The sequence below is a fragment of the Chaetodon trifascialis genome, chromosome 24 (assembly GCF_039877785.1).
Source record: "Chaetodon trifascialis isolate fChaTrf1 chromosome 24, fChaTrf1.hap1, whole genome shotgun sequence".
In the NCBI taxonomy this organism is placed as follows: domain Eukaryota; kingdom Metazoa; phylum Chordata; class Actinopteri; order Chaetodontiformes; family Chaetodontidae; genus Chaetodon; species Chaetodon trifascialis.
In genome coordinates this window covers 13,789,007-13,807,374 of record NC_092079.1, presented here as the reverse complement: position 1 = coordinate 13,807,374, position 18,368 = coordinate 13,789,007, and the positions used below count along the sequence as shown (strand labels likewise).

Sequence of the window (18,368 nt, the reverse complement as noted above, 5' to 3'; positions counted from 1 at the left end):
TGGTGACAGGAAGTCCAGGTAGAACTGAAACCTGCTGCTCAGAGAGGTGACTCTGTGTGTGTGTGTGTGTGTGTGTGTGTGTGTGTGTGTGTGTGCGCATGCGTGTGTGTGTTCAGTCAGTATCCCTGCCTGTGGACGGTTGGATGCAGTGAACTAAGCCCCTCCCACTCGCCGTGCCCCGCTCTCCACGGACCAATCAGCAGCGAGAGCCTCATACAGCCTCCCAGTCATGGCCGAGTGGGCGGTGCTGGATGGCCACCTGGCCCCACCCACTCGTTCTGAGGAGGGACGTGATTGGCTGAATGGAAGTGATCGCTCTGACTGCTGCTGCTGGTCACCAGTATGTACCAGTACCTGTCTGTACACACCAGTAGCCTCAGGCGATGGTGTATTCTGGTTTGCACATACTGGTCTCTACTGGGGATGATTTGTACCTGCAGTACTTCACAGCTCTGATGGCTACTGGTGAGTGTTCGCACATACTGGTATCTGCTGGTGGCTCCCTTAAGTACTGGAGTCTATCGTTCTGTACTGGTACCTTAATCCACTGATGGTCCCATCCTTCTACTGGGGGCTACCACTATGTACTGGTCACCCCTGTACTGTACTGGCACACACTGCACAGCTGGTGGCCACCTGTGAGTACTGGTAGCCCATTGTACATACTGGTAGGCGACCTAGAAGTGCTGGTGATTTCTTCTGCAAACTGGTGGCTACTGGTATCTACTGGTGGCTCGCAGCAGGTGGCCACTGCTGAGCGTCCTTCATGCGGGCGCCTGGTGTCTACCAGCGGCTGATGGAGCTTCGTGTGGCTGCAGGTGGCTTCTGGCAGCTCACATCTGATTGGTGGAAACCGCTGACAGGTGCCGGTAACCTCTGGCTGCCTGCGGCTCGTTCAGCTGTGAGTTCTGATCATTTTATTTCAGTTCTAACAGAAAATGAGCGTCAGAGTTACAGATGTCAGCTGTGGGAGCTTTTCCTTCCCTTCGCTCAGTTGTGGTGAACATCACGGTCACATGACCACAGAGCCACATGCATGTAGTCATTGTTGGTGTTATGGCGCCCCCTGGTGTAAGTTACGGCCACCAGCTGGTCTGCAGCACAGAAAATGATATCTGATTGATATTTATTTAGTTTTACTCACAGTGACGATGTAAAAAAGTGTTTCTGTCCAGTTTTCTTTCAGCTGCTGTCGAACGTCTTGTTTCTCTGCTTCTGACGCTGAAAAGCAGAAAAATGCTTAAAAGGAAAAAAGAAATTGTTCAGTTTCACATCTGAACTGTCGTTCTGCTCTTTGTTGTCGTGGCTGAGACGGAAAGAGAGACGCTGACCGTCAACCTGCTCTGTGTCAATAAAGCTTTCAAGGACGTTTGCTTGTGATTTTTTTCCTTTGTTTCTGCTTTACATGAAAAGAAGAAACGTCAGAGCTGATGAATAATAATTGTCTTTTGAAGAGAAAATGATCAGATTTGATCTTTTCGTGTGAACTGACGTCATGTTGTGGACGTAAATGATGTTCTGTGATTTTCTGTGTGCTGTATGTTTGTTCTCATCCACAGGCGTCTCAGCCTGTTTGGATTCAATAAAATGATGATGATGATGATGATGAGGACATTATTTCATGATTTATTCTGACACAGAAGTGTCTGATGGCGTCTGACCAGCAGGTGTCTCCACTGAGGCTCAACATTTAAAACCAGCTTCAGGCTGAGCTAAAACTGAAGCTCGATCACTCGAGTCTCACTCTGAGATAATCTGAACTGACGCCGACTCTCAAACTGCTCAACAGTCTCATGTCGACACACCCGGAGTCCTTCATCACTCATCACCCTCTCCCTGCCCTTGCTCCTCGGCCTCCCCTCCCACCTCTCCCCCCTCCTCCCCCTCCTCCTCCTCCCGGGCGTTGCAGCAGCTGCAGTGCCTCCTGAAGCCTCCCAGGAAGTGCGACCTGAAGCAGCAGAAGGGGCAGGCGTAGCGTCCAGGCCGATGAGCCGCCCTGACGTGCTGCTGCAGCCGGCTGGGCAGGAAGAAGGAGCGCTTGCAGTCTTTGCAGCTGTAGGGACGCTCCACGTCGTGGCTGCGCACCACGTGACTGATGGCGAAACCTGCAAGGACGCGCACAGGGACAGGTGAGCCCACAGGTGAGACACAGCTTCAGCTCCAACACAGACGAGCGTTTGGCAACAACATCAGCGGCGGACTGCGTTTGTGTGCCGCTTCAGTGAGTTTAAGAACGAGATGTGAAGAGTTTCAAACGTTTGGTTCGAAATGAAACGAGCAGTTTAGAAAAGTTCAGCCGAAATATCGATCGATCGATCAGTCTGACACTAAATCAATCGCTTCAATCAGTTTACATCATTTCAGATGGAAAACATTTCAGGATTCCTGTTTCTCAAACGTGAACGTTTGCTGCTTAACTCTGTCGGCAGGCCAGCTGCATTGTGGGTAATGTAGGCGTGGGGTTGTGGTGAGGATGAAGAGTGAGTGGATGAGCAGATGAAGATCTCTGCTGCTGCTTTTCTTTAAACTGACTTATTAAACGAATCAGTGGACGACTTTTAACCCTTTAAAGACTTAACGTCTCCGTGTGAGACACGTGGACAGCCGGGAGGCTTTGGACATGTTGGACACCTACAGAAAGGCGACCTTTGACGGCGGTACCTTTGAGTTTGGTCTTCCAGCCGCAGATCAGACAGACGAAGCGGTTGGAGCTGAAGCGGACCACTTTGGCCGTGGCCTCCATCTCCTCCTTCAGCAGCTCCCCGCTCAGCCCGGCCGCCTCCTCCTCGCTCTGCGTCTGCTTGGCGGCGGCGGCGGCCCGTCTGATGGCCTGGGTGGCGTATGCTTTGGGGATGTTGTGCTTGCGCACCACGTGGTTGATCCCCGGACCTTTCAGCTTGTTCTTCCAGCCGCAGATCAGGCAGCGGTAACCAACGCCGTCTCCATCGTGTCCCTCCCCTTCCTCCTCGCAGCTCCTCTTTCTTTTCAGAGTGCCCTTCTTCCTCTCCTCCTCTCCTTCCTCCTCCTCTCCCGCCTTCTCCTCCCCCCTCTCGCTCCCGTCGTCTCCTCCCGCCTCCCTCTCGTCCATGCAGTGTTTGGAGATGATGTGCTTGTACAGCTTGGTGAAGTCTCGGCTGGTGTAGAAGCAGTCGGAGCAGTGGAACAGCCGGGCGGTGCTCTGGTACATCAAGATGTTGCCGAGGCGACCGACCGCCACGTCGTCCAGGCGGGTGGGGTGAGACGCTGCCACGTGGGACAGCTGGTGGGCGTGGCTCTTGGAGAAATGGCCGCAGAGGGGGCACTGGAGGTGAGCCGCGACGCCGCCGCCCACTTCACCGCGAGTTTGAATGATGACAGACATGGCCGCTTCTACAGAGGCTGGACAGAGACAAATAAAGGTTGACACATTCAAAAACAGTGCTCAGTGGTCAGAATGTGAACATGGCAGCAGCAGAAACAATAATCCATTAGCTCAACGATGTGTGTTGTTGTTTTCCTCTGAACTGCTGACTTTCTAACAAAGCTACGACACTCTGACCAATACAGATCAATGACCTGATCGATGGCGTAGAGCCTCAGAGACGTTCTTTGGCTCCTGGTCCCCAGCTGAGTCGGACAGATCCAGCAGAGCCTCTGCACCTTCTCGCTGTCTTCGCTGGTCTTCTGTGGACGCCATCCTCTCCTCTTCATCATGACCCAGCTTCACAGTGGGAGCCCAGTCCACAGACTGAGTGTCCTTCAGCGCGCTCGGGCAGCCTAAAGACAACTCAACTGTCAAAACCCTTGAGCTCAGAGTTAGCTACTCTTCATTTACAGGACGACAAACTCCAACAGAGCACATCAGAAACAAAAACTCTGACGTTAAAAGGTCAGCAAGCAGTTAGCTTGCTAGCTAGCTGCTAAACTTACCTTTAACGAAGTGGTCACTGCACACGCGAGCGTTATCAGACTCAGCTCCTTTCGATCGCGGACAAATGTTCTCCAGCCATTTTTTCCGCCGTTTCTCGGTTAGTGTCTTGCATTTTTCGCCCTTATGAACAACAACTTTTGGTACTCGATAAAAGCTCCGCGTTTTTTCGCGGTTTGAACGATTTGAGCAACCGTTAACGACGCAAAACATCGGCATTTTGAGCGTGTTTACGGTGCTTCCGTAACAGACTGTCACGTCCTGCCCTCCATCTGCAATTCGCGCCTCAACAAAACAGGGACGTGACGTCATATGCAAAGAAAAGACGTGCCATCCACCCGGAAGTAAACCGGTCTGTGGCGTTTTAAAGTCTCTAGTTAGAGTACAAGAAGTCAAATGTATATCAAAGGAACGAAAACATGGAACCAGTTGCAATATTCATCTTGTTTTCTTAAATTGTGAAAGAAAGCTCCAGTCGAAAACGTACTCATTCAACCAGACACCACCGGAAGCCGACCAGACCAACCCGGACGTTTTTGAGTCGAGTTGAGCATGCTGTGCGTCACCGCAAAACAGTCCGGGTTCATCTTTGAATGAACCGACTCTGGATGGGTTAATTTCGATTAAAGATTACATTTAAAGGTGCGTGGTTGGATTTGTTTTTTATGTTCTTGAGACAGTCTGTTTTCTGTTCGAAGCCTCAAAACTGCGATTTGACGGCTGTTTTTAGCCTGAAGAGGATGATTCACGAGTTCGTTAGCATGTTAGCTGTAGCTCTGTTAAATTTGAATGAGCAGAATTAAAACCTGACACTTCTTCCTTTTTCAGTTAAAACTTTATACATACAGCAGTAACGATTAATGGATGATTCTTGAACTTCCGTAACTGGATGATAAATCGATTTTTTTATTGATTCATCCCCAAATTCTTCAGCATCTGTAACGTTCATGTGAAGATTTTCTGTTTGTTCCTGCTCTTGTCTGTTTTCAGGTTGATGTGGCTGCCATGGCTCACATCACTATCAACCAGTACCTGCAACAGGTAACCTCTGACCTCTTGTGCTATATGGTGACTAAAAGTAGCTGTTAGCTTACTGCTAATGACTGAATTATACTGTACTGGTTACTCCCTGTCAGGACTGGAGGTTATTGTTCTGGACTGGTGACGACCACGTCACAGCAGACCTCCGTAGTTTTCACAGATCCACACTCACGCTGGTCATTGCCTTCTTCTTCGTTGGTGCTTTTCTCCTTCAGGTTTATGAGGCCATCGACAACCATGAGGGCTCGTTCTGCGCTGAGCTGCTCTCCTTCAAACACCCACACGTCGCCAACCCCCGTCTCCAGGTGAGGCTGCGTCCACTCAGGTAGACACACAGCTTACATCTAAGATATGGCCTCACCCCTGCGTGTGTGTGTACGTGTGTGTGTACATGTGTGTTTCAGCTGGCCAGTCCTGAAGAAAAGTGTCAGCAGCTTCTGGAGCCGCCGTACGATGAGATGGTCGCAGCTCACCTCAGGTAGGACAGCCATAAGGTTGAGTCCTGCACCTGAACAAACGCACATCCCCATTGATTGGATGATGTCAGAACCTCAGAACTGCCTGACAGGAAGTGCCTCAGTGGAACAGCTTGTCAGATATTATGCTTTACACCTGGACTGTGTGTTTGTTGCAGGTGCACCTACGCGGTGGCCAATCATGACTTTGTTGAAGCCTACAAGTTTCAGACCCTCGTCGTCCAATATCCTTTGTGACAAACTCACACACACACACACACACACACACACACACACACACACACACACACGCATGCATGCATGCACACACATAAAGTGAACACAGTGTGACTGTAAAACATCTGATGCTGCTTAAATCAATAGTCAGTAATCGATCCTTAACCTCTCACGTCCTTCCTGAGGGCCTTCCAGTCCCACAAAGAGGAGAACTGGTGAGTGAACACAGATGTTCATGTGAGAGGTATATTAGCTTAGCTTAGCACAAAGACTGGGAGCAGGTGGGAACTGTTAGCTTTGCTGTCACTCTCTGCAGGATGATGAGTGTGTGTTGGTTCGTGCTTTCAGGGCTCTGCCGGTGATGTTCGCCGTCACGCTGGATCTCAGGATATTTGCCAACAATGTGAGAAGCTTGTGTGAAATGATGATGATGATGATGATGATGATGATGATGATGATGGTGGTGGAAGAGAGCTGGGGTTGAGCTGTGTGTGTGTGTTCAGGCCGAGCAGCAGTTGCAGAAGAAGGGCAAAGGTCAGCCGGGCGAGATGTTGGAGAAGGCAGCAGAGCAGCTGATGAGCTGCTTCAGAGTGTGTGCCAGCGACAAGTCAGTGCGCACGCGCACACACACACACACACACACACACACACACACACACACACACACCTGGCCTCCTCTTCGTTTGTCGTGGTAAACCTCATCACCTCTTTCTTCCTTGCTGTGTTCGTCTTTCAGCCGTGCTGGGATCGACGACTCGAAGAAGTGGGGGATGATGTTTCTGAGCAACCAGCTGTTCAAGATCTACTTCAAGGTCTGACTCCTCAACTCAACGTCTGCCTTGATGCGTTATTGTCTCAGTGGTCGCTTCATTTGTCACATACTGATTTTTTCAATGCGTTTTTGATCAATCAGATCAATAAGCTGCACCTGTGTAAGCCTCTGATCAGAGCGATCGACAGCTCCAACCTGAAGAACGACTACAGTCCAGCTCAGAAGGTCACCTACAAATACTACGTGGGCCGCAAAGCCATGTTCGACAGCGACTTCAAGCCCGGTAACGCTGCAGCGGTGGTACCACTGCAGTACTTCAGTTTTTCCACGCCCTGCTCTGAGTGATGAACAGTGCAAACATCAGGAAGCTGCTTGTTTATTGGTTGTTTGTCTCACGCGTGTTTTGTCTCACACATCATGTGATTGTGTCTCTGCAGCGGAGGAGTTCCTCTCGTACGCCTTCCATCACTGCCATCGCTCCAGTCAGAAGAACAAGAGGATGATCCTCATCTACCTGCTGCCCGTCAAGATGCTGCTGGTGAGAAACTCAGCCCCTCACATCTCGACCAGTCGCTTCAATCCCGTCCCAGTGCTCCCAGTGTGACTGCAGGTTGTTGCTGGTGTTTCAGGGTCACATGCCGACTCACCAGCTGCTGAAGAAATACGACCTCATGCAGTTTTCTGACGTCACCAAAGCTGTGAGGTAAGCGGAGGCGGTGAGGCAGGAAGTGACGTGGCGCCGTCAGGTGTGCTCGCCGCTGACGCGTGTCTGTGTCTCAGTGAAGGAAACCTGCTGCTGCTGAACGAGGCGCTGTCCAAACACGAGACCTTCTTCATCCGCTGCGGCATCTTCCTCATCCTGGAGAAGCTCAAGATCATCACCTACAGGAACCTCTTCAAGAAAGTGTGAGTTGAGCTGCACGCCGGCGCCCCCGGTGACCCTTTCACCTGTGGTTTGTTGTTCCCGTGAGTTTGAGCCCCAGGTGAGCTCGGCTGGCTCTGTCCGCAGGTATCTGCTGCTCAGGACTCACCAGCTGCCGCTCGACGCCTTCCTGGTGGCTCTGAGGATGATGCAGCTGGAGGACGTGGACATCGACGAGGTGCAGTGTATCCTGGCCAACCTCATCTACATGGTGAGGTCACACGCACGTCCAGGTGTTCACCTGGTTCACGACAGGAAGTGGACCAACGTTCAGCTCTTCTTCTTCTGTGTTTTCAGGGTCACATCAAAGGTTACATCTCCCACCAGCACCAGAAGCTTGTGGTCAGCAAACAGAACCCGTTCCCTCCTCTCTCCTCTGTCTCCTAGACTACGTTACCCATAATCCCCTCTGGCTGCGACACTCTACAGGAAAACTTTTCCATTCGATTCATCCTTTTTTTATTTTGTACTGTAAAAAGTTGTTGAATAAAACAGATGCTGGTTTGTAAAGCGTGTGTGATCGATTATTGATACAGTCTGTGTTCCTGGAGGCTTTGGGTGGTGCATCGTGGGTATTGGAGTCTTTATTTCAGGTGGTTAGGGTATTTACTCAAAATCCCTTTTTGTATTTCAGCACTTTAATTTCACAACAAACGTAAATTTGCACAGTTAAAAACAAACTGCTGACAGTAAATTTTGGCTTTGGACGGCCAGTGAAGGAGGATGTGTGGCCTCGAGGGCGGGCCAGCGGACCCCCGTACATTTTACACACTGGACCTTTAAACGATGACAGATTTGAGTTTCATACATTTGGTCTCATCAGTTCAGTTCGGGTCCTTGTGACATATAACGTTAACACAGGAAGTTAAGTTTCCTGTGACGCTGCATTTTTGCCTCCATCATTTGAAAGTTTCCGCTTCCAAACAGGAAGTTGGGCAGAATCAAACACGCTGTGAGATTATTCCAAAATAAATCCCTCCGACGCTCTCGAACGCTCGGTAGAAACCAGACCAGCGGCTCTGCTCCTTTACCTCAGGGCCAGACCCTCGAAACACTGGGACCACAAGCATCAACCAATCAACCGCAAGCACATGACAGCACACACAACACAACGCACATCGAGATTCGTCGGTTTGAGGCGACGCCGTCCCTCGTACGAACACCATCATTGACCGTCGACATTATTTGGTCCATTGAAGACATTTTGAGTTAACAGGAGGTTGATGATGAAGAGAGTTTTAAAGATGGCGCCGTTGTTAGCGAGTCTCGGGATACTGCGTGACTTGGGGGGTCATGTGATCCTCGGCGGCCTCCAGTCTTGGTTTGATCCAGCCCAGGTAGCGGGAAAGTTTGGTGAACACCAGACCGCCGCCGTCACAGCCCACGGACGATGACATCAGCAGCCCGGTCAGAAACGCCGTCTCTCGGTCCACGGTGGCGACGGGCGTCCCGGGCAGCAGAGCGCCACATGGGCTGCTTTCTGAGCTCCTGTGTTTTTGAATCTTTGACCTTTCACCCGTTTCTGCTCCACTCGGCGTCCCCGTTGTCCCATTTTGACTGTTTGGGGTTTGACTGCGGTTCTCGCTCGCTGCTGGTCCACCCGGCCTCTCCTGGACTCCATTTTGGTTCCCTGAACGTCCGATCTGCGCCCCCGCCGCTCCGCTTTCCCTCCTCATGCAGAACATTTTGTTGCTGAGCGGATGCGAGACGTTCAGCTGATGGCGACACTCGTCTAACGTCATGTAGACGAGCTTCTGCGTCCGCCGGCCCCCCTGTCTCTCAGTGATGCCTGTCCTCCCAGAATGCATCAGGATGTTTTCGCTGAAGTCCTTGGTGGGCAGGCAGAGGTGGATGAGGGAGGGGCTGAAGGTCAGGGGGTGGGACAGCTCGATGAGGACGAGGTCGTTGTCGAGGTGATGTGCGTGGAAACGCTCGTGGATGTACAGAGCCCGGACGGGGACGAGTGTCTTCCCGTCACCTGGGAAACGAGACGTGAAAACATCTCTGTGAAGCTGAAGAACTTCACAATAAAAGCAGCATTAAATAAAAAACTCAGAGTGGAAATAAAGTGTTCAGACCAGTGAGCACATAGAAGTTTGAGGGTCGGAGGACAGGTTCCAGGAGGAGGCAGCGGGCGGCGGTCAGGACGGAGAAGCGACCCAGCACCACACCGCCACACACCTCCACCTGTCTGCTGTTCAGCAGGGACACCTGGAGACAAGAGCACCTGATCAGTCCTGATGGTTGATGTTGATAAAAGAAGAACGACTGGCTGGCGAGCTGATGCTGCGCTGTGATTGGCTGACGGCGTCTTACCTGCCAGGGACATTTTCCATGAAGACACGTGGGCGTCGTCGCGTTGAACTTCTCGGGAAGTCTTCCACAGGGAAACGCCACTGAGGACACACAGAGGGGCTGTTAACCAGTCTGAACTGGTTTGGTAAACGTGCTGTCGTATGGGGGGGGGGGTCAGGGGTCAGACCTTCAGGCACGCAGCTCCGTCCGTCGGCCTGTAGTTTGAATCCTGACATGCAGGAGCAGGTGAAGGTGTTGTAGGACGCCGTGCACAGCTGGTGACAAGCTTCGGGACCTTCGGTCGGACACTCGGAGTTTTCTGAAACAGAGTAAAGTCATGAGGGAGAAGACCGGGTCCTGGGGGGCGTGGTCAGCTGAGCCGTGGGCGTGGACCAACCTATTGCAGCGGTTTGTTCTGCCAAGGGTGGCGCTCCTTGACCCAGTGCTCCCAGTTCACAGGCCGGTCCGTGATGGGGGGCGGGGCAGGAGCAGTGGAACCCCCCCACCTTGTCGGTGCAGTTCCCCCCGTGGAGGCAGGGGTTCGGCTCGCACTGGTTCCCATCTGCTCAGAGGAAGCTGATCAATCAGACTGACGGACTGGCTGAACCCAGTTTGACACAGAATGATAATAAAAGTGAAGTTTGTGTCGTTTCACCGATAAAAACAGTCGGAAATGTCAAGCTGGCGGCTCCTGATACATTTCTCAGGGGGGGCAACTGTTGCGATGGTGGCTAAGATGACCCGTTCAATGAGCAAAACAATAATAAATAAAAGTCAGATGGCTAACTTTACAGTGTTACATTGGATTGTTGGTTTTCCTGTTCAGCCAAAAGATGGCGACACCAGACATGAACTGTTCAGACTGTACAGTGTTTCTGCAAAGCTATGTCAAGTTAAATGTCTCAAACACAATAAATTAGCTTCCACAATCAAACACTTCCACCGTGGCATCAGCAGATACAGTCATCGACTAGTTTGCCCATGAAATCACTGTTAGCACAGTCTACAGTTTACAGGCACCATGGATGCCATCGCAATAATCAATCAAATTATACTCTCATCTAAACTGTAATTCATCAAATCTTTCCAGAACATATTCAGTACATACAGTATTTGGCTGGCAATTTGTAATCAATACAACTATTAACAATTCAACTCAGCATTCAATAACACACTCACTCATTACTTGTACTGAAATTTTGCTCGCCTCTCTTTCAAGCAGCCGAAGTGATCAATCACCCTCCATCCATTGTCTCGGCGGGTACACCCTGAGCCGATCGATTACCCTCTCACTGAAATCAGGCATGTTCCTGACAAGTTTTCTCTCCATGGAAAGCTTGGCTAATGTTACAGCTGCTAGCCATGCTGAGCTTGTACTCTCCTGAATCCCGACACGTGCGCGCGCAGTGCGTATCGTCCGAGCACGCATCAGTGCGTATGACGAAATCACGTTGGGGCAAGCCCTCGCGGAGTCCATAGAAATCAACTGTCGGGTCCATAAATAAATAAATAAATAAATAAATAAATAAATAAATAAAAAATCTCAACATGTAGGTCTCTGAGAGGGAGATTTTCAACCTGACTGACATCGCCCTGAGGGGGCGGGGCTTCTGGTTGGAAAGTGACATTCAGGCTGCTGATTGGACAAAAATATTAAGACTTAGACCGCCAAAATAAACTCTCTTCTCTTGTTTTTTCTCCTGTGGCTTAAGGAGGGCGCCCACTGTGGGCCACTTTGGGCCAGCCACCCCTGCTGAGGTGAAGACACTGACCGTAGTAAACCGTCCAGAACGCCATCTGTGGAGAAGAAACACAAGAAAGTTTCCTGCTTTTCAGTTTCGAGTCGAAATTTCTGGTAACAGCCACAGAACATCAGAATTATCATCCCTGGCGAGGACCTGACCGTCTTGTCGGTGTCCTCGAAGTACTCGCGGGCCTCCTCGTAGCTGCACAGCTCCTCATAACACTCCCGCTCCAGGTTCCCCTGCAGGATCTCCTCCACCAGGAACAGGTTGGCCCGTTTGGACCTCAGGAACACATCGTGGGTCCCCGGAGCCCCAAACACTGCGGGGACAAGACCGACCAATGAAGGAGCAGAACCTGAACCTGCACAGGAAGACGACGTCCTGTCGAACTGACCGCAGCTGGAGATACCAGCTTTCCACTGGACAGGAAAGTAACAAGTAACTAAAGTGTGTGAAGTCGTTCGAATCGAAACGATGAAAAATAATCACAAGCACTTCAGTAAATATTGATCACTGAGCTTCTGCTGATAAATGATGAAGAACCACGTTACACTTCAAACTGAGTAATTATCAGACAGTCAACATCAGGGCGTGCTCGACGTGTTTTTGGCCCAAACAGACCACCGTACATGTCCAGTGGATTCGGGAACATCTGACGGTTGAACCTCTAATATCAGCTGTTTGAACGGGTTCTGTCTGATTGATCAGTTAGGATCTGATCAGCATCCGTTAGTCAACACGGTAAAATCAACGGCGAGCAACAACACAAAGCAAAAGACCGCAGAGGGTCAAAGGTCAGAGGTCGGAGGTCTTACCTTCTCCTTGGACGACGAGCCAAAGGAAGCAGCCGAGGAAGAAGAGAAGCAGAACAGACGCTCGACAACAAGGCGACATGATGCTGACCGCCATGACACTGGCTCCACTGTGACACACACACACACACACACACACACACACACACACATAAATACACACGATGAGTCACAGCTGATTCACTGAACAGAAACATGACGGGAACTTAAACCTGTGTGTTACAGTAAAGAGTGTGTTTGAAAAGCTGGAGGTGTGTTTTCTCGTCAGAGTGAGACCTCGTTTCGTTCGCACATTTTACAAACTGAGATCTTTAAAACTCAGTCAGGTTTCGCTGCACAGCTCGCTCTGTTCCTGGAAAGAGTTAAAGGATTCTGGGTAAACGCCGCGTTCCCTCCGTGGACTCTGGCCTGTCCTCAAACCTCACAAAACAAGCAGCCGGCCGACCTCTGGAACGCCAGCGTCCAGCGGCGAGTTTATTCAAGGCAAACAAGGACGGATTTCATCACTGCCATTAATAATTTAAAATGATACTGACGAAGAAACATAAAGATGGACGCCGCGCCGGGTCAAGTTTTAGTCTCTGCTGCCACATTAATTCCTCTGAGCAGTAAATCTGCTGATCCTCACTGCCATGCTAGCAGCTCTGCAAGGGCGAACCAAATGCTAACATCAGCATGGTAACATGCACACAATGCTAACGTGATATTTAGCAGAAAACACAAAGTCCAGCTGAGGCTGATGTGAATGTCGTTCAGTTTCACGTGTCTGAAGAACTGGACACGTGAAACTGTTTGACCCGACAATGGCACGAGATGAAAAGCATCTTTGAAATGTTCGAATTTGACAAAGAAAGCTCAAATTTATGTCTTCAATTAGCTTTTTTTTTTGTTCAAACAGCAAAGAACCCAACAAGTTCATAAAATGAAGAAAAGCAGAAAATCTGAGACTTCTGGAAAGCTGAATGACACTGATTCATTTTCTGATTGTCGATTCATTAATAACTCAACTTAATCACACCAAAAATGTTTGCATCAGACTTTTAATATATTTTTTATTTGCTCAAAAAGCTCATTTCTTGCAGTGACTGATAAAAAACACATGAAAACAGACATTGGTTCACACAGGTGAAATTATTTTCCAGTTCCTCCTGCTGCAAACTTTTAATAAAACTGAACCACAAACAGCAAATTAGGTTGCTTTGGGTCGCTGATGTTGTAGCATCTGGCAGCTAAAGAGGCAGATGTTTTGCTCAGGAGCTGGTGGAGACCAAAACAGAGCTAAAAAAGGCGAGCTGTGGGCACACAGTGGGATGATCGTGGCGCTCTGTGGCTGCTGATGTGGAAGTCGGCTGCCGTTAGCTAACATGTTAGTCGCAGCTACTTGAGAAGCTGATAATGAGTCAGATGTTGTGTTTTCAGTTCGTTCTGCTGCCCCCGAGTGGCCAAAAAATGAATTAATGTAGCTTTTAGATGTTGCCTATAAAAACGGGGGTACACGTGGTCAAATTATCAAGAGTTTTGTGGCTGAAACGTGCCTGTAAAGAAGTCTCAAGCATGAAATCGCTGATTACATGAGAGGCACAAATTGCGACAAATGAGATCTGCTGTCTCACAGGAAGAGCCTCTTGATTGGGCCGTGGTGCCTCTTCATTCTGCCGCCACTCGGCTCTTTTGGCACCAGTCTGTCGATGCCGTCACGGATCCAGCGGATGTACTTGGACACCTGGGTGTAGATGCCGTATTTGCCTTTGCGTGCACAGCCTTCGCCCCAGCTCACAATGCCGGTGACAAAATAGGTGTTGCGGTAGCGCGTGACGTGCGGCCCGCCGCTGTCACCTTGGCAGGCATCCTTGGCTATTTGGTCATAGCCAGCACAGAACATACGGGTAGAAATGCGCAGCTGGGTGGACTCCATGCAGGTCAATCGATCCACGTAGGGGATGGTGAGGCGCTGCAAGATGGTGGACGGCTGCCGACCCTCGCCAAGACGACCAAATCCGCTGACCATGCCTTCCGGCTGCCGCATCAGCACCTGCAACAGGAAGTAAGACGGGTGGATGCTGCTGGCTGTAACTTCCTAATTACCGGGCAGACATGACAGTGGAGTCAGTCCTCTCAGCTAATTACGTTTAAAGTCACGTTAAGTTCACCTTTTCAGCAAACTCGGCCTCAGGTAGGCAGGCAGGCAGGATGAACCTGGTGAACTTGATGGGCTTGGTCAACTTGATGAGTGCGATGTCATTGTGGTAGGTCTCCGGCTTGTACTTATTATGGGTGATAATAGTTTCCACGTAGTGTGTGGCCTCGTTGCCGTGATTAACCAACACGTCAAACTCACCTGAATGAACAGAAATAACAAGTTTAGTCACAGAGTTTCTGTATTAACTGAACAATTACAAACATCTCACTCACCGAGCCTGACGTATATGAAGCGTGTTTGGTTCATGCAGTGGGCAGCGGTCAGGATGACGTATTCGTTGAGGATGGTTCCTCCACAGAACCCGCGGTCCTCCTCATTCAGGAGGAGAGCCTGCGAGGATGAGATGGGACAAAAAGCTGGACTCCCAGGTGTCTATGAAGGGACAATTATGGACTTTCAGGCTTCCCAGGTATTATTTCATTGAAGTTTCATTTGAAACTGTACCTGCCACGGGCATTCTCCCGGTGGACAGTCCTCTCCATTGACGATGCGGGTCATACCCGCGATTTGAGAGGTGAGTAAATCCTCAAGAGCCATGTATGGCGTCATAATGCTGCTGCTGTTGACAGGTGAGGACCCTGAGAGGTCATCAGTGTCCGGGACAAGCGTTGGTTCGGTGGAGTTGATGCTGGCGTTCAGGTCCGAGCTGGGAGCGTTGTTCTGTGTTGTGTTCTCCCGCTCATACCAGAAAACAGTCCGGATGTTTTCGGTGATGATGGCACCACATTTGAAGGTGTCTGCAAGGGGTCGTGTGAATTTTAGAGGTCAGGATTTTTACACCCAAAAGTTTCTGAAAAAGAAATTGATTCTGAAAACCGAGCAGTGCTGATTAGATTCTGATATTTCTCATGTGCAAAGCCCAGAATTGCAGCAATATCATGCATGTGGTAGCGTTCAGCAGTCATTAGGCCTCACCGCTCTGTAATAGGTGGAAATATTATCTATATTATGCCTCATTCTCAAAGTCTGAGCATGTAGACTTGTCAGTCTTTCTCACCATTGGAGTGGCACATTTTGTCATCTGATGCCAGGAAATATCCGTCAGCGCAGGAGCACTGAACGTTTCCTCGGACAACGTTGCAGAAGTGTTCGCAACCACCGTTCTTGTTCTCACAGAGCTCGGGAATAACTGCAGAGACACAGGAAACACCGTGAAGACTGGGGACAGGTGTTCTGACCACCCACCAGGTAGATCAACCCTCTGTGACGCGACGGTTCTGTACCAATTTCACAGTTGAAGCCCTGGTATCCGGCCTGGCAATAACAGGAGTAGCTACCGATTCCATCTTTGCAAAGTCCTCCGTGTGCGCAGGGCATCGACTGGCATGCGTCGCCATCTGCAGGACGAACAGCAGGTTTTTGATGAGACCCTCTAGACATACAGCAGAAAGCCTCAAATGTGCACAAACTCTGACATGTAGCAGTGAAAATCAGCCAATCGGAGATACAATTCAGTACCTGGTTTCATTACTGTATTTTAGGCTTAAACTTCAGTCGTTCTGAAATGTTTCTAAAGTAACCGTCCATCACTGAACAAATGCCTTACCGACGTATTTGGCCCAGAATTCATTCTGCAAAAAAGAAAAATAAAATAACTCAAAACAACATCACAGCCAATCACTATGCCTCAGTGACGAAAGGTAAATCCAGGTGTTCTGTGGAGTTTTAGGTGAAACCTGAACCTGAAACATCAGCCAAAACTCTTCTTTGCATGTTGGATCTCGTTTGCTAGCAAACAGTTCAGTCAACAAAATGCACCATAAAGAAAATGCAAATGTAAATCGGACGTTGGAGCTGTTGGTTGTTTCTACGCATTTTTTCCCTGTTGATGGATCTAAGCTAGGACTTGTCATCAACCCTGGGTAGACGTGTTGTGATGGATGTTGTTTGACAGCCGTGTTTTGGTGCGTAGCTGTGGGAGGCTCATACAGTTTTCTCAGCGTTTTCGAAGATCTCTCGCGCCTCCTCCCAGCTGCAGCGCTCCTCCACGCACTCCCTCTCCATGTTGCCTTGTTTAACCTCCTCTAAAAAGCTGTTGGCTCGTCTCCGCCGGGTCAACACCTGACTGGCCGCCTTCCCGTCCAAGAAGACTGGTGAGACAACAGAAATGTGGAACGATGGAAACTCATTTGGTACATGACATAAAAAACTGCTAGCATGCTAACACAGTAAACCAAGATGGTGAAAATGGTAAACATTACACCTGCGAAACATTAGCATGTTCGTATTGTACTTGTGAGCATGTTAGCATGCTGATGTTAGCATTTCGCTCAAGCTGTCTAGGTGCAGCCTCGCTGAGCTGCTAGCATGACTGTAGACTTGTTAAAATTCGGATTATTAATGATGTGACTCAGATGTTACTTTGTACCAATTAACGAACTCAGTGACGTTTAGAGGGACAATCTATGACATAATTAGGAGAAAATGTGTGACTCAAAAAATAATAGCAGTAAAATTAAATCGTAAATAAAAATTGAAGGAAATCCAAAATCTGCGTGATGTGTCTGAATATCCTCGTGTGATGTCACTTGAGTCAGTGTCAGTCGGTGCTGAGGACTAATATGAAGTAAGTCAATTTTCTGATTTGAAAACAGACAGAAAGGACCAATCACGGCCCAGCAGGTGGTTTGTTTGTCCAATGAGACGTAAGAAGGGTTTCATGTTGGTGTCTGAGTGAAGGAAAGAGCTGTCAGTCATCAAGAATCAAAAATATGTTGACACACATACACAACGTACTGAACACACAAAATGGAACAAGGTCATGTGTCACCTGTCAGCCGCCAGTCAACACACAACCCCCACCACCGCCACCACCACCCAAAACACACTGTCAACAAGGTGGTGCGTCTGCTTTAACTCCACAATCCCCCCCCCCCATCCCTGACAGTTGAGATTTTAGCCAACGTACCTGCGTGAGCGGCGGCCAGGTGTAACAGCAGGAGGCCGAGGGACAGTCGGTGAAACCAGAACATGGCCCCGGATGGGTGGCGAGCTCGGCTGGAAAGATCTCCGTCTGCTGAGTGGAAGTAATGGAGTCTGAGTGTGGAGAGAGGGAGAGGAGGAGGGGTGGTAGAGAGGCCAGTGACCTGCATGAAGAGAGGGAGAGTGAGGGGGAGGAAGAGGAGTGGACATGTTGAAACAGCATCGATCGGACCGGGCGGGGCTTCGCTTCGGACATCCTGCTGAGACACGAGCTGAAAAGTGTATTGAAAAAGGCTGCGTCCATAACGAGAGGCCGTCCCAGAATGCATTGCTGGAAGAAAAAAAATCAGCCTGATGGAGGGATGAAGTCAGAGTTTTCCTTCAACTAACTTTCTGCGAATACCTGAAGTTCACGCAATCGAGCTTCAGCATGATGTCAGGCTGGAATGTAAGTAAATTTACTCAAGTACAAATCTGTAGGTATATGTACTCGAGCAAATACTTCTACTGCACTACATCTCAGACAGAAATATTGTACTTTGGTCACAAACCTGGCTCTAGGCCATGACAAACGAAGAGAAAAGACAACAAAAGGCTGGCACGTCCATGTTTTATTGGAAACCAACAATAACCCAAAAGCAATGGGATGTGCTTCACTCAGTATTATCAGCAGTGCTCCTGTGGCTGCATGGATGTGGCGTTGTGATGCAGGCGTGGTCAGGGTCTGAGAGACAGAGCGGCAGGCAACAGGCTGGGCCTTTTCTATCCTGTGGAGCACTGAGCCCAGGTGCGCTCAGATGTTTAAAACTGAAATCATCCGTCCCAGCGGAAACTAACGCACCCTCTGTTGGATCAAATCAGTGTCATTAAAGATGAATGAAACAACATGTGCCTCATCAGCGTGTTCTCCTTTTCACTTTATCCTCAATCTGTTCAGGACTGACATTCAAGGGTGAGAGAGAGGAATGAGGCCTTCTGTTCGGTCACAGATGCCTCTGACTCGCATGTGGCTCAAACATGAAATCAATAAGAAGAGATTTACCAACACCAATAATTCAGT

At 49.5% G+C, this 18,368-nt stretch overlaps 5 protein-coding genes across 5 annotated transcripts in view; 2 read left to right on the top strand and 3 right to left on the bottom strand.

Annotated features, from left to right (window-relative positions):
• LOC139327841 (T-box transcription factor TBX19-like) overlaps window positions 1-1,366 on the top strand; it is an 8,184-nt gene extending 6,818 nt beyond the window's left edge. Inside the window, exon 8 of the mRNA XM_070957846.1 lies at window positions 117-1,366. Within this exon, the coding sequence (XP_070813947.1) occupies window positions 117-282 (166 nt within the window). The 3' untranslated portion in view covers window positions 283-1,366. The remainder of the gene's footprint in view (window positions 1-116) is intronic.
• A 393-nt stretch (window positions 1,367-1,759) lies between these two features.
• LOC139351957 (zinc finger Y-chromosomal protein-like) lies at window positions 1,760-4,185 on the bottom strand. Its single transcript, XM_070993880.1, has 5 exons — window positions 3,910-4,185; window positions 3,556-3,756; window positions 2,662-3,378; window positions 1,867-2,105; window positions 1,760-1,821 (listed from the first exon to the last, which is right to left on the bottom strand). The coding sequence occupies exons 1-5, from the start codon at window positions 4,124-4,126 to the stop codon at window positions 1,819-1,821; spliced, it is 1,377 nt and encodes a 458-aa protein (XP_070849981.1). The 5' UTR covers window positions 4,127-4,185; the 3' UTR covers window positions 1,760-1,818.
• Window positions 4,186-4,430: 245 nt separating this feature from the next.
• pcid2 (PCI domain containing 2) lies at window positions 4,431-7,841 on the top strand. The gene is made up of 15 exons (XM_070994215.1): window positions 4,431-4,549; window positions 4,898-4,948; window positions 5,164-5,253; window positions 5,353-5,426; window positions 5,583-5,648; window positions 5,814-5,855; window positions 5,989-6,043; window positions 6,144-6,247; window positions 6,377-6,452; window positions 6,554-6,695; window positions 6,850-6,950; window positions 7,042-7,115; window positions 7,193-7,318; window positions 7,422-7,545; window positions 7,632-7,841. Exons 2-15 carry the CDS (start codon window positions 4,913-4,915, stop codon window positions 7,719-7,721), a joined length of 1,200 nt encoding a protein of 399 aa, XP_070850316.1. The 5' UTR covers window positions 4,431-4,549; window positions 4,898-4,912; the 3' UTR covers window positions 7,722-7,841.
• Window positions 7,842-8,590: 749 nt separating this feature from the next.
• prozb (protein Z, vitamin K-dependent plasma glycoprotein b) lies at window positions 8,591-12,283 on the bottom strand. The gene is made up of 8 exons (XM_070993879.1): window positions 12,190-12,283; window positions 11,533-11,693; window positions 11,354-11,426; window positions 10,031-10,191; window positions 9,817-9,958; window positions 9,651-9,730; window positions 9,413-9,545; window positions 8,591-9,312 (listed from the first exon to the last, which is right to left on the bottom strand). Exons 1-8 carry the CDS (start codon window positions 12,281-12,283, stop codon window positions 8,591-8,593), a joined length of 1,566 nt encoding a protein of 521 aa, XP_070849980.1.
• Window positions 12,284-13,215: 932 nt separating this feature from the next.
• On the bottom strand, window positions 13,216-17,417 carry f10 (coagulation factor X). The gene is made up of 9 exons (XM_070957752.1): window positions 17,295-17,417; window positions 16,316-16,476; window positions 15,933-15,957; window positions 15,610-15,723; window positions 15,384-15,515; window positions 14,831-15,123; window positions 14,599-14,716; window positions 14,337-14,524; window positions 13,216-14,218 (listed from the first exon to the last, which is right to left on the bottom strand). The coding sequence occupies exons 1-9, from the start codon at window positions 17,356-17,358 to the stop codon at window positions 13,796-13,798; spliced, it is 1,518 nt and encodes a 505-aa protein (XP_070813853.1). The 5' UTR covers window positions 17,359-17,417; the 3' UTR covers window positions 13,216-13,795.
• Window positions 17,418-18,368: the final 951 nt, after the last annotated feature.